The sequence below is a fragment of the Dama dama genome, chromosome 18 (assembly GCF_033118175.1).
Source record: "Dama dama isolate Ldn47 chromosome 18, ASM3311817v1, whole genome shotgun sequence".
NCBI lineage: Eukaryota > Metazoa > Chordata > Mammalia > Artiodactyla > Cervidae > Dama > Dama dama.
The window spans coordinates 44,293,165-44,306,593 of NC_083698.1; the positions used below are offsets into that span (position 1 = coordinate 44,293,165).

The 13,429-nt window shown below is 39.9% G+C and overlaps 2 protein-coding genes and 1 non-coding gene across 5 annotated transcripts in view; 2 read left to right on the forward strand and 1 right to left on the reverse strand.

The window, feature by feature from the left end:
- RINT1 (RAD50 interactor 1) overlaps positions 1–13,429 on the forward strand; it is a 25,007-nt gene continuing 11,578 nt past the window's right edge. The window contains exons 1-7 of one of the 3 annotated variants that reach the window (XM_061165214.1): positions 1–158; positions 601–643; positions 7,825–8,009; positions 9,094–9,335; positions 11,558–11,731; positions 11,830–11,979; positions 12,522–12,678. In XM_061165214.1, coding sequence (XP_061021197.1) covers positions 117–158; positions 601–643; positions 7,825–8,009; positions 9,094–9,335; positions 11,558–11,731; positions 11,830–11,979; positions 12,522–12,678 — 993 coding nt within the window. In that variant the 5' untranslated portion in view covers positions 1–116. Of the gene's footprint in view, positions 159–600; positions 644–3,956; positions 4,089–7,824; positions 8,010–9,093; positions 9,336–11,557; positions 11,732–11,829; positions 11,980–12,521; positions 12,679–13,429 lie in introns of those variants that run through there. The other 2 variants (XM_061165215.1, XM_061165213.1) reach the window with 2 other exon arrangements.
- LOC133073141 (U6 spliceosomal RNA) lies at positions 3,707–3,813 on the forward strand. The gene has a single exon (XR_009696851.1). It is a non-coding gene; the product is annotated as a U6 spliceosomal RNA (small nuclear RNA).
- EFCAB10 (EF-hand calcium binding domain 10) overlaps positions 12,109–13,429 on the reverse strand; it is a 25,877-nt gene continuing 24,556 nt past the window's right edge. Inside the window, exon 5 of the transcript XR_009696669.1 lies at positions 12,109–12,242. The gene's annotated coding sequence lies outside the window, so the exon portion shown is untranslated. The remainder of the gene's footprint in view (positions 12,243–13,429) is intronic.

Here is a 13,429-nt window from a genome sequence, read left to right on the forward strand (position 1 = left end):
GTTGCCGTGGCGTCCGGCGCTACGGTCTCCGAGGCTCAGCTCAGACCGCTGGCCGGAGCCAGAGTCCATTGGCCACGCTGGCTGCGCAAGGAACAGACGACTCGCGCGGAAGCAAGATGCTCCCGGCCGGCGAGATCAGCGAGGCACCCGTCACTCCGGTGAGGTGGCCCTGGTGACCCGGGGAGGGGACACTGGTGGCCCAGTGAGGTGGCACAGACCTCCAGGGGAGAGTGTCTCAGTGAGGTGGAGTTGGCGGCCTGGGGACGCGGTTGCCGTGACCCCGGGGAGGTGGCCCTTGCCGCTCTGGTAAGGTGGCAGACCTCCCGGAGGAGGTGGCCCCAATGCGGTGGCTCTGGCGATCCCTGGTGACAGGACCCAGATCGTTCTGGAGAGGTGCCCCTGGAGGCCAGGCAGGGTAACCCGAGCTCTCCTGGGGATGTGACAGTGGTGGCCCCAGGGACGTGGCCCTTTGGGAACCTCCAGACTCTGGCCTCTCAGGAGCTTGAGAAGTTGTCCTCCACTGGATGCCCCAAGAGTCCTGTGTGAGTTCCACCTGTCACGTCAGTCTTAATGTGTTTGTCTTACCTGTTCTCCTTCTAGTGCTCTGAAAATGATGACCAAAAGAAGAACCTCAAGGAGAAAAGTAAGCAGATTCCAAACACCTTAGCACTTTCCACCCAGCCCTCTCTCCAAAACTCGGTCCTCCGGTCTGCATCGAGAAGGATCTTATTAGCCTGTTAATCTTTTAGATAAAGTATCGTTTATTCCTTTTTGTACAACTTGCTTGCGTAGTTGTTAAGTCGCTCAGTTGTGTCCGACTCTTTGCAACCCCACGGACTGCAGCACACCAGGCTCCTCCGTCCTTCACTATCTCCCTGAGTTTGCTCAGATTCATGTCTATTGAGTCGGTGATGCTATCTAACTATCTCACCCTCTGCCGCCTTCCTCTCTGTTTTCCTTCAGTCTTGCATAGTAATAAATACTAATTATCATCATGCACTATTTTTGACTTTCAAGATGGTAAAATGTGGGGTAATTTGGAGAATAGCACTTCCTGATCCCTACCTAGTGCAAGGACTGGTGTGGTTTCACTCCAGTGCTGCCCTTCCACTGGGTTCAAAATAATTGGGGCCTGCCTGTTATTTTAATAAAGCATCAACTTGTTAAGCATGAGGAATTTGGAGCGGCTAATGATCTAGGAGAGATGACCATCATCCTAGTTGCATTTAAAGGAGTCAAATAATAATTGTTTAGTTGTAGTTTCAGTTCAGTCACTCAGTCGTGTCCGACTCTTTGCGACCCCATGAATTGCATCACGCCAGGCCTCCCTGCCCGTCACCAACTCCCAGAGTTTACTCAAGCTCATGCCCATCGAGTCAGTGATGTCATCCAGCCATCTCATCCTCTGTTGTCCCCTTCTCCTCCTGTCCCCAATCCCTCCCAGCATCAGGGTCTTTTCCAAAGAGTCAACTCTTCGCATCAGGTGGCCAAAGTATTGGAGTTTCAGCTTCAGCATCAGTCCTTCCAATGAACACCCAGGACTGATCTCCTTTAGGATGGACTGGTTGGATCTCCTTGCAGTCCAAGGGACTCTCAAGAGTCTTCTCCAACACCACAGTTCAAAAGCATCCATTTCTCGGCGTTCAACTTTCTTCACAGTCCAACTCTCACATCCATACATGACCACTGGAAAAACCATAGCCTTGACTAGACAGACCTTTGTTGGCAAAGTAATGTCTCTGCTTTTTAATGTGCTATCTAGGTTGGTCATAACTTTCCTTCCAAGGAGTTAGCGTCTTTTAATTTCATGGCTGCAATCACCATCTGCAGTGATTTTGGAGCCCCCAAAAATAAAGTCTGACACTGTTTCCACTGTCTCCCCATCTATTTCCCATGAGGTGTAGGGACCAGATGCCATGATCTTAGTTTTCTGAATGTTGAGCTTTAAGCCACCTTTTTCACTCTCCTCTTTCACTTTCATCAAGAGGCTTTTTAGTTCCTCTTCACTCTCTGCCATAAGGGTGGTGTCATCTGCATATCTGAGGTTATTGATATTTCTCCCGGCAATCTTGATTCCAGCTTGTGCTTCCTCCAGCCCAGCGTTTCTCATGATGTACTCAGCATATAAGTTAAATAAGCAGGGTGACAATATACAGCCTTGACGTACTCCTTTTCCTATTTGGAACCAGTCTGTTGTTCCATGTCCAGTTCTAACTTGCTTCCTGACCTGCATACAGGTTTCTCAAGAGGCAGGTCAGGTGGTCTGGTATTCCCATCTCTTTCAGAATTTTCTACAGTTTATTGTGATACACACAGTTGAAGGCTTTGGCGTAGTCAATAAAGCAGAAATAGATGTTTTTCTGGAACTCTCTGGCTTTTTCGATGAGCCAGTGGATGCTGGCAATTTGATCTCTGGTTCCTCTGCCTTTTCTATAACCAGCTTGAACATCTGGAAGTTCTCAGTTCACGTATTGCTGAAGCCTGGCTTGGAGAATTTTGAGCATTACTTTACTAGCATGTGAGATGAGTGCAATTGTGTGGTAGTTTGAGCATTCTTTGGGATTGCCTTTCTTAGGGATTGGAATGAAAACTGACCTTTTCCAGTCCTGTGGCCACTGCTGAGTTTTCCAAATTTGCTGGCATATTGAGTGCAGCACTTTCACAGCATCATCTTTCAGGATTTGAAATAGCTCAACTGGAATTCCATCACATCCACTAGCTTTGTTCGTAGTGATGCTTTCTAAGGCCCACTGGACTTCACATTCTAGGATGTCTGGCTCTAGGTGAGTGATCACACCATTGTGATTATCTGGGTCGTGAAGATCTTTTTTGTACAGTTCTTCTGTGTATTCTTGCCACCTCTTCTTAATATCTTATGCTCCTGTTGTTAGGTCCATACCATTTCTGTCGTTTATCGAATCCATCTTTAGTTGTACTTTACCTTCAGTGAATTTGCAGTTAACATTGATCTGGGAAGAGCACAACAGATCACTTGGTCCCTGGATCTTGAACTGGACAAGGAAAAGGGAAAAGGTCAATATCTCCATTTACTACCTGCAGGGGCACATGCCAGGGTTGTGAACATTTGTCATTTTACCTCAATGAGCTAAGTGTGGCAAGCTTTTGGAAATCAAGGAATCATCAAGGGCTTTTGAAGCGAAATTTATGGGGAGAGGGAGGGGGAAGCATGGAACAGCTGTTCCATCAAAGAGTTTTTGGTTCTTTTGACCATGGCAAATAGTCTGGGAATAAGTAGTGGTAACAGAAAGGGTACTCATGTTACCATATTGGCTTTAGGACTTAGACTGGCCCTTAACATTGCCTGTTGCTACAGTCTGTTTCATAAGGAAAGCTATGAGCACTTCATAGTACTTGGCAGTCACAGCTGCCACAACTCAGCTCCTTTTACCTAAAGGCAAAGGATTTGAGAGTATCTCATACCATTCAGTTAAACCCTTGCCTTTCCACTTTTCCCCCACTCATATGTTTGGGAAGTTGATGCCACTGAGCTGTAGATTTTATCTTTGTCCCTCCTTTGGTGGCTTGGTCAATTTCTCTGCAGTTAAAAGTGTGCTTTACAAAAAATAGAGAAGAGACATTAACACCTCCCTCCCCACCCCCACAAATCAGCAGTAGGTCATTTTAAAGGATGTTATTTGAATAAGAATGTACTATGGTGCATTTAAATGGTTAAATCAAAAGAGTAGTGCTCACTTCGGCAGCACATACACTAAAATTGGAACGATACAGAGAAGATTAGCATGGCCCCTGCGCAAGGATGACACGCAAATTCGTGAAGCGTTCCATATTTAAAAAAAAAAAAAAAAAAAGAGTATAATTTTTTTTGTAAAAAGTGAAGGTAGAATTTACTCTATAAGCTACAACAAGCTTAGAGTTCACAAAACATTCCCTCTGCCCATAGCCCTGCCTCTGTCTCTGCAGATACATCACACAAACTTACATGTTTTATGTAAGATAAATGGAAAGACATGGCATTGAGACTTCTGTACATAATAGTATATGGATTCCCATAGTAATAAAGTTTGATGCAGTCCAGCCAGTTCTGATCATATCTGAAGGAGAAGAAGGTAAGAATATTGTGTTAAGAGTCAGCAAACATGGATTTAGTCCCGTTTACAACCTTTTAAGTGTAGGCTGAGCAAATGTTAGAATTTATAGTTGGAAAGTTGAGGCACAGACTTTTATTAGTTTTGCTTCTACCTACAGTGGGCTACTGTTTCTCATAGCATGTGAAAAAGCACTTAATTCTTATAAATTGAATAGAACAAAGGAGAAAAAAAAGTTTTTATGGGCTGGGGGAAGGGAATATACACAGTGTTAAACACTGGTATATATTATGTTAATTGCTGATAGTTATATTTTACACTTAAGCATATCTTTATTTAGATATTCTTTCATTTTGTCAGAAGTGACTGTTGTTTTCTAATGAGGCTGATTATAACCTCTTCCCCTTCATTGCTGTTTCTTTAAAACTTTATTTTTGAGAAGCAGAGTCACAGATATAGAGAACAAACTAGTGGTTACCCCTGAGGAGAGATAAGTGTGGACGGGCAATATAGGGGTAGGGTATCTAGAGGTACAAGCTATTACGTATAAAATAAGCACTGAGTGAAATAAGTCAGACAGGCAAAGACAAATGTCCTATGATATCACTTATATGTGGAATCTAAAAAAATGGTACAAATACATTTATTTACAACACAGAAGTAGAGTCACATATGTGAAAAACAAATTTATGGTCACCCGGGGTTGGTGGTGGGGGGAGAAGAAGAGGGAGACTTGGATTGGCACATACACACTACTACATATAAAACAGATAACTAATAAAGGGCCTTCTCCACAGCAGGGAACTCTGCTCCATACTCAGTAATGACCTGTATGGGAAAATAAAGAAGAGTGGATATATATGTGTAACTGATTCACTTGCTGTACACCTGAAACTAATACAACACTACAGATCAACTGTACTCCAATAAAACTTTTTTTTAAAAGCTATGAGGGTATATTGTACAACATGGGGACTATAGCCAATATATTGTAACTATAAATGGAATGTAGCCTTTAAAAATTGTGAATCACTATATTGTACACCGGTAACTTTCTGTACAGCAAGTAACTATACTTAAAAAAAAGAAAAACGCTTTATTTTTGGTAAAGAGTCCAGTTCTACAAGGTTAGCTCCAAGGAAGAACAGAGGTGAAGTCCAACCAGGAGTTCTCCCCAGGAGGCTCTGTATTGTTCCCCCAGCTTTATCTCTTATGTGCATACCTTGTTTGTTTTATGGTTTTGCTTTTTAAGAAATTGCCATAGTCTTTGTAATGAAATATGTGCTAGTACAATCAAGCTTTTAACAAACCATAAATGGTTTGTTTAGAGGAGACCAAATCCTTTAGGCAAACCTGTAGTAGAGAAATGCACGGTATGTTCAGGTTTATTCTAATGTTTGGTTTCCATGAAGTCCACTCTCTCTTTCTCTGGGACCTTCTTTTATAGTATTTATTTTCATTTGGAGTTCAATGTCTTTTCCTCTAAATTTTTACATTATCTTGAGTTTTTGTTTTTTAAATTTCTAGGTACAACTTACATCTAGAGTGATTAAACCCTGTAAGTGGAATAATTCAAGTTGTGGACTCAGAGTTGAGCGTGTTTAGTATCAGGGAACTTAATGGCTGCACAATGATTTGATGGTGTTACCAGTTATAAAGTTTGACCCAAACTTCGGGTTTCCTAAGTTTCTCCAGGAAGAGGGAAACCATAAGAACCAAAAGGAGAAGCTTACACATGGAAACACACTTCAAGGGGAAACAGTTTATCTTAGCACACAGGGGTGGGAGGAAGGAGGGTATGGCAATCAGCTGTGGGTAGGAACGCTCCTACCTTCTTGGCCAAGAAGCTGCCTTTGGGTTTATCAGGTTTAGGGCACATTCAGAAAGCCATCCTGGTGTAGACCATCACAAAGGTATAGCTAGAGATAATCTGGAAAAGAGGAGCAGTGCTGTTGGTCCACAAATTTAGGACCGTGGAAAATAATTACCTTTGAAGTGAATTGTTTAACTAGAAATTTGTTAAGTGTTTTGTTTAAATAAAAATTAGGATTTTAAAACTGAAATATTTGAATTTTCCCTCATTCTACAAAGAATTCAAGGTAACTTGTTTAATTATTCCTTAAATATTCTGAATAGTTGAAGAAGGTATAGAGTCTTGCAGAGTGAAAAACTGATTTGCGAAATACAGAACATCATTGATTATTTTTGCCGTGGGAACAGTCTCACTTCAGATTGTACAATTTAGTGGTTGTGCTAGCCATTTTGAGTTTTTCCTGGTAATTTGTGTTTTCTCTCATATTTCCTTTTTTCCCTGTAACTGAAATGGCCAATTTTGTACAACTGCATTTGAAACTTTTAAAACTCTTTTACATAAGGAGGAGTTTTTATTCATTGGTCTCCCTTTCAGATTTTTTTCATATACTTGGGATCTTTCAATACCATATTTTTTTTTTTAAACATTTTAAAACCAGAGTCCTCCTTTGATGTTATTCTAGATTATACCATCTGGCTCTTTACAAATTTTGAAAATATATTACTAATTTAATAGAAGCTGCATCAGTAGAATCAGATTTGACCTTTCCTCTCCAGTAATAAAATGGATTCTTAAGATACAGTTGTCTGGAAACGTTTAATGTGTTTGTAACTGCATTGTCATGCCAACATCTATTGAAACCTCTGGTTACTAGGACAGAATTTAGTAATTTTTCCTTCACTCTGAATTGCCTCATCTCTTAAGCATTTTGTAGTATACTTGATCAATAAATTGCTTTATAGATATTCATTTGGGTATTTGTCTATGTGTATATTTATATACATGTATATACCCATATATAATATTTGTGACGCTGAAGAAGACTCTTTGAGAGTCCCTTGGAATGCAAGGAGATCAAACCTGAATTAGCTGAAGCTCCAATACTTTGACCACCCGATGAGAAGAGCCGATTTATTGGAAAAGATTCTGATGCTGGGAAAGATTGAAGGCAGGCAGGGAAGAGGGCGACATAGGATAAGATGGTTGGATAGCATCACAAACCCAATGGATATGAATTTGAGCAGAGATAATGGGGGACAGGGAAGCCTGATGTGCTGCAGTACATAGGGTCACAAAGAGTTGGACATGAGTTAGCGACTAAACAACAACATATATATATATATGTATATATGTATATCCATATGAAGTCATCATTTGGTATCCATGGGGCATTGCTTTCACAACTCTTGCATATATTAAATCCCTGGATGCTCTAGTCCTTTATATAAAATGGCACAGTATCTGCATATAGCCTACACATATCCTCTGTATGCTTAAATCATCTCTAGGTTACTTATAATACCTAATGCTAATAATAATAGTGTACATATTAATACAGTGTCAATGCTATGTAAATAATTATTGGGGCATGGCAAATTTATGTTGATTTTTGGAACTTCCTGGATTTTTTTTGACTATTTTTTTTTATATGCAGTTGGTTGAATCCATGGGGGTGGAGGGCTGACTGTATATATAAATATATAAGATATAGTGTGTATATATATACATATATTCATATTCATTTATACACAGTATATTTGGGTATTTTTGTGAGCATGTGTGTATATATATATATACACACATACATACAAATACTGTATATAAACAAAATGCCATACATAGTGTTTCTTTATTAACTTTTAAAAGTAGACATGTTGCCTTATATATCATTTGCACTTCCTTTATAATAGTGGTGTTGAGTACTTGCTATTCTTTTCATTTTAGGTGACATAAATACTGCAGCTCTTGTTGAAAAGGAACAAGTCTGTGAAGGTATAGATAATGGTGATCTCCCTTCCTGTGTGTCAGCATTTATAGAAAAGGAAGTCGGAAATGACCTTAAATCTTTAAAGAAACTTGATAAACTCATAGAACAGATGACAGAAAGTAAAATGCAGTTGGAAGAACAGGCAAGTATTAAAACTCACTGAAACAAAATCAGCAGTACACTCATGTGCTGTGTGCTCAGTTGTGTCTGAATCTTTGTGACCCCAAGGACTGTATATAGTCTGCCAGCCTCCTCTGCCCATGGAATTTCCCAGGCAGGAATCCTGGAGTGGGTTGCCATTTCCTTCTCCAATACACATTATACTGTAATGTAAATACAACTAATGTATCAATACATATAGATCTCTTTTAATGGTTTTATGGTATTCAAATATGACTGTCCATGATTTATTTAATCAAGCCCTTATTGGTTGATCTCTTTGCTATTCCCAGTTTTTATCGTAAATAATATGAAAATAAACATGGTTATCATATTAAATCATAAATCCCACTGAATTATTCCTTTATTAAAAACTCATCATGGCGTCCCATTGCTTATTGGAAAAAGCCAGGCCTTCTTGTAATGCTCAAGATGCCCCCTACCTCTTTTGGCTTATCTCTCTGCATTTCTTTGAACTGGATTCTGTGCCCTTCTCCCCGTTTTGCTATTCTTTGATCATGACTGAGCTGTTTCTTTTGCCTGAAATGGCCCTTGCCTTCCAAACTTTCCTAAAAATTTCCACCAAGCCTGCAAAGGTCTGTGCATGAGCCATGCAAGTACAGTTTAATATGATAACCATGTTTATTCATCTTACCAAGCAAGTCAGTGGTTCGTTCTTAACCTGGCCTTGAATCAGAATCACCTGGGGAACTTTTGCAAAATACAGAAACCCTAGACTTTTATAATCACAGTCTCATTTGTTTTTGAAGGAAAATCTTTAGTGGGTAAAGCAGGTAAATGTTCTCTCACTGGACCCTCTGAAAGTGCTTTGTGATAGTAGACCTAAAGATATATACTGTTTACCAGGGCCCTCCCTACACACCTCCATATTAGCATTTCATGCTGAGGCTTGGGTAGTATAGGATGCAGAAATCCAACCTTTCTTTTGAAGCTTTTAAATGACAATTTTTATTTCTATTTAGAACAAACATGCATTTTGAAGGCAACTAATAAAGAAGGTTTTGAGAATCTTACCTGATTGTTGCTGTTTTTTTTGGTATGGTCAGGTACTTACAGTTTCATCAGAAATCCCTAAAAGAATTCACAGTGCCTTAAAAAATGCAGAAGAATCAAAGCAATTCCTTAATCAATTTCTGGAGCAAGAAACCCATCTCTTCAGTTCCATTAACAGCCATTTGCTGACTGCACAGCCCTGGATGGAAGATCTTGGAGCCATGATTAACCAAATTGAAGAGATTGAACGGCATCTTGCTTACCTTAAATGGATTTCACAAATTGAAGAACTAAGGTAAAATAAGCCTCTTTGTTCTCATAATTATTGTTTTCCTTTGAGGCTCTGTCTTAGAGAGTACATGGATGCCATTAAATAATTGAGTTAATTAAAGATTATAATAATGTGATTTTACCAGTTGTTATGAAAATAGCATTATGATAATGATTCTTTTCCTTTATTGTGAATGAACATAAACTTTTCAGGGAGCTTAATTTGCATTTAAAAGAAAGGAATCCAAGTAACAAATTCAAGTCCCATAGTTGTACTGTGCATACACGATGAAAATTATAATGCCTTATTAATAAAACAATTCATCAGAGTGGTAATATTCCTCTTTTTACCTTTTAGAGGTGGTCACTTAATAAAAAGGATTGCTTTATCTATGATTCGATTTTTTTTTTTAGTGAATATCACCTAAGAAGAGCTACATAGTATGTTATTAGATGAATAACAAGCCCTCCTACTTTTGAATAGGGAGAAAAAAAAAAAAAGACAGTAGACCCTTGAACAAAGCAGAGGTTAGGAGCACCAGAACTCCTCCAATGGCAAGTCTGCGTACATCTTATAAGCAGACTGAAAGTGAAAGTGGCTCAGTTGTGTCTGACTCTTTGCGACCCCATGAACTATACAGTCCATGGAATTCTCTAGGCCAAATGGAGTGGGTAGCCTTTCCCTTTTCCAGGGGATCTTCCCAACCCAGGGATCAAACCCAGGTCTCCCTCATTGCAGGCGGATTCTTTACTAGCTGAGCCACAAGGGAAGCCCAGACTTCTACTTCTATAAGCAGACTCCTACAGTTCAAACCCATGTTGTTCAGTGGTCTATTGTACTTCTTTTTGAATTGAATACATATCATTGATTGATTATGTCTGGTATTGCCTTTCAAACAAGCTGAATTAACATTTCTGCTTACATTGGCAGATGTTTTGGTTTCATAATTTCAATTCTGAAACTAGCTATAAAAGACAAAATCTGTTAGAAAACTTAATGATTAGAAAAGGGAAAGAAAGAAAAATGAGAGAATGAGAGTAGGGGAAGGCCAAAGCACTGTCAAAAACATAGAACAATACAAATGCGAGCTACTGCCTGAAGCAGTGCCAGTGGAAAACAAAGGTGTGGAGGAAGGACAGGGGAAAGGACTTGCGCCTAGTGGAGCTGGGCAGGGTGACGGTGACACATGCCTGTTCCCACAGAGGGCGCTGTGCCCACCCAGGCGCGGAACTGACTTGCGCTGCAGGAATCCAGCTCATAGTCACCTTCCAGCTCCTCAACCAAGCCTTGGTAGAAGGCACACAGGCTGCCTAGAGAGAGAGCACTTACTTCCAATTTCCTGATGACCTCTGAACAGAGATTAATTATTGAAAAGGTTAAATTTTGTTCCTTATTCTGGCTTAAGATATGGAATGTGATTTTTATCAAAAGAAGCATTTCATTTTCAAATGTTCTTTGAGCCAGTGTGCAAAATGGTAGTCACATGCTGAATTAGTCCTGAAGACATGTTGTATTTGGCTTGTTTTAAAGAATTTGATTAATAATTTGATTTTACATGGAAATCTTGGTTTCTGATTCTCCTAAAAATGTTTAAGATTTGGCCACATTAGACCTACATTCCAGTGTGACAGCCCTAGGCTAGAGCCTTAGGGTGGGGTATGTGCTTTTTACGTGGCTCCACTTTGCTTTTCTTAATTTACTTTGCCTGTCAGGCTTTTCTAGGCATTTGACTTTGCTACCCTCGCTATAGAGCTTGCCTTGAATTTTATGTGCAGCTTGGCAGTAACTGGAAAGCACTCAACTCTGAGGGGTCACCTCCTTAAGTTCCCTATAGTCAAGTTCAGCTGGGCAAAGTAGATACAGATTGAAGACTAGCATATTTGACTTACCAGATGCCACCCACATTCTCCCCTTAGTTTAAGATTCTGTAAAAGACAGATTTCTTAGAAATGAGGGGTGCCTGATGGAATGTGACAAAGGTAAAGTCTGTCCTATTGGGAGAGGTGGGCAGGCAAAGGTGGAGGGAGATGTCCTGAACACAGCCCACTGCTCTTAGGAGGATGCTGAGGATTCCAGGCTCCTAAAGCCTGGGGTATCAAGTTTAAAAAAAAAAAAAAAACACTTTAAGTTGGTGCTTCTTTCTTTTGGTTGTAGCTTTATGTAAAGCAGGAGGAAGAAGCAGTTTTCCACATTTTGAATTATTCTGAACAAAGTGTCTTTCAACTTTGTTATGCCTTGTCTTGCAGTGATAACATTCAGCAATATCTGATGACCAATAATGTCCCAGAGGCAGCCTCTACTCTGGTGTCTATGGCAGAACTTGACATCAAGCTTCAGGAATCATCCTGTACTCATCTTCTTGGTTTCATGAGAGCCACAGTTAAATTCTGGCATAAAATTCTCAAGGACAAGCTTACAAGGCAAGGAATTTATCCATATTTCATGGTAATTGCTTTCAGATGGCTATTTGATGTTCATTGTGTTTTATGGCAATACTTCTCTCACTTTTCTGTTACAGTGATTTTGAGGAAATTTTAGCACAGCTTCACTGGCCATTCATCGCGCCCCCTCAGTCTCAAACTGTTGGCATAAGTCGACCAGCCAGTGCCCCTGAGATATACAGTAACCTGGAGACACTGTTCTGTCAGCTTCTGAAACTACAAACCTCGTATCTTTTGGGGGGGTTAAAACTTACTAAAATTTCTTTTTTCTAGAGTGGATTTCGACCAGAAAGGAAAGCTTTCTGAAAGCGGCCAAGAAGCGAAATGGGAGGAGTACTGGGTTTGGACTTACCTGTGTATGCTTATGCAGTGGGGGTACTGTTCTCCCTCCAGACAAACTTCATGTGGGTGGGAGGGCTGTGAGGAGTTCTGAAGTACATGGTTGACCCAAGTTTGCATCACATATAGGTCTCTTGGGGCAATAAAAAAACTGGGCGAAATTGGAAGGAAGCCATAGTAACTTAGTGTTAATTTAATAAAATGATTATTTGAATGTGTTTCCTTACTTATTATCCTTTATCTTAGGAAAGAGTAATTCTAATAATATTTCTCATGGACTTTTTACTTAAGTCATATGTAATTTAAAGTGAGATTACATATTATCTAATTTTATTTAGTATCATATATATCTGTTGGAAAAATGTACTGTGTATACATACCTATATCTATACATATATGCTTTTCTTTTTCCTTGACTTTACTATGTCAGAGATGAATTATTTACTGAGCCAAAACAGCTTCCAGAAAAATACTCTCTTCCTGCATCCCCTTCTGTCATCCTGCCCATCCAGATTATGCTGACTCCCCTTCAGAAGAGGTTCAGGTATCACTTCAGAGGGAACCGCCAGACTAATGTTATAAGCAAGGTGTGCTTTGCTGCTTCTTGCCCTGGTTTTAATTAATAGCAAATACTAAGGATTTCTGTACTTTTGCTAGCTTAAGTTAAATTCTGATTCTATCCACATTTCTGTTTTTTCTCTAAAGAGCTAAATTCCAGTTTTGTCACTGCCCTTTACAGATATAACTTGGGACTTGTGTTGATATGTTGTTAAGAATCAGTGCACTCACTAACACGCTATCCAACCACCTCCTCAAGTTTCCTCTGGGGTGTGCTGTAGCATTTGCTGTGGCACTTTTTTACAACTGGATCCACATGTGTTCCACTGTGCACACTGCTCCCTCGGGTTTATAAATACATCACAAAGAGTAGTGAGAGTCAAAGATAGTAGAGCGTTAGCTTTTGAATGGAAGTGCTGATGTGTGAGTGATTTGTAGTGCGACTTCCCTGGTGGCCCAGTGGTTAAGACTCTGTGCTTCCACCGTCGGGGGCGTGGGTTTGATCTTTGGTCAGGAACAAAGATCCCATGTGCCATGCAGCATGGCCAAAAAATAAAAATAAATAAGAATAATAATTTTAAAAATATGAAATGATTTGTAGCTATGCAAGAGAGAGTATGGGGATAAGTGACAGGAATGACTTTGAGGAAATTATCACCAGCATTTTAGTTGAGGGACCACACCCATGTGTATTGGATATCCTGTTGAGACTTTTTCTTTAATCTGCTCTGAAGATCACAGACAACTGTTTTCAGTGAAATTTGATTGACTGTGTTGAGA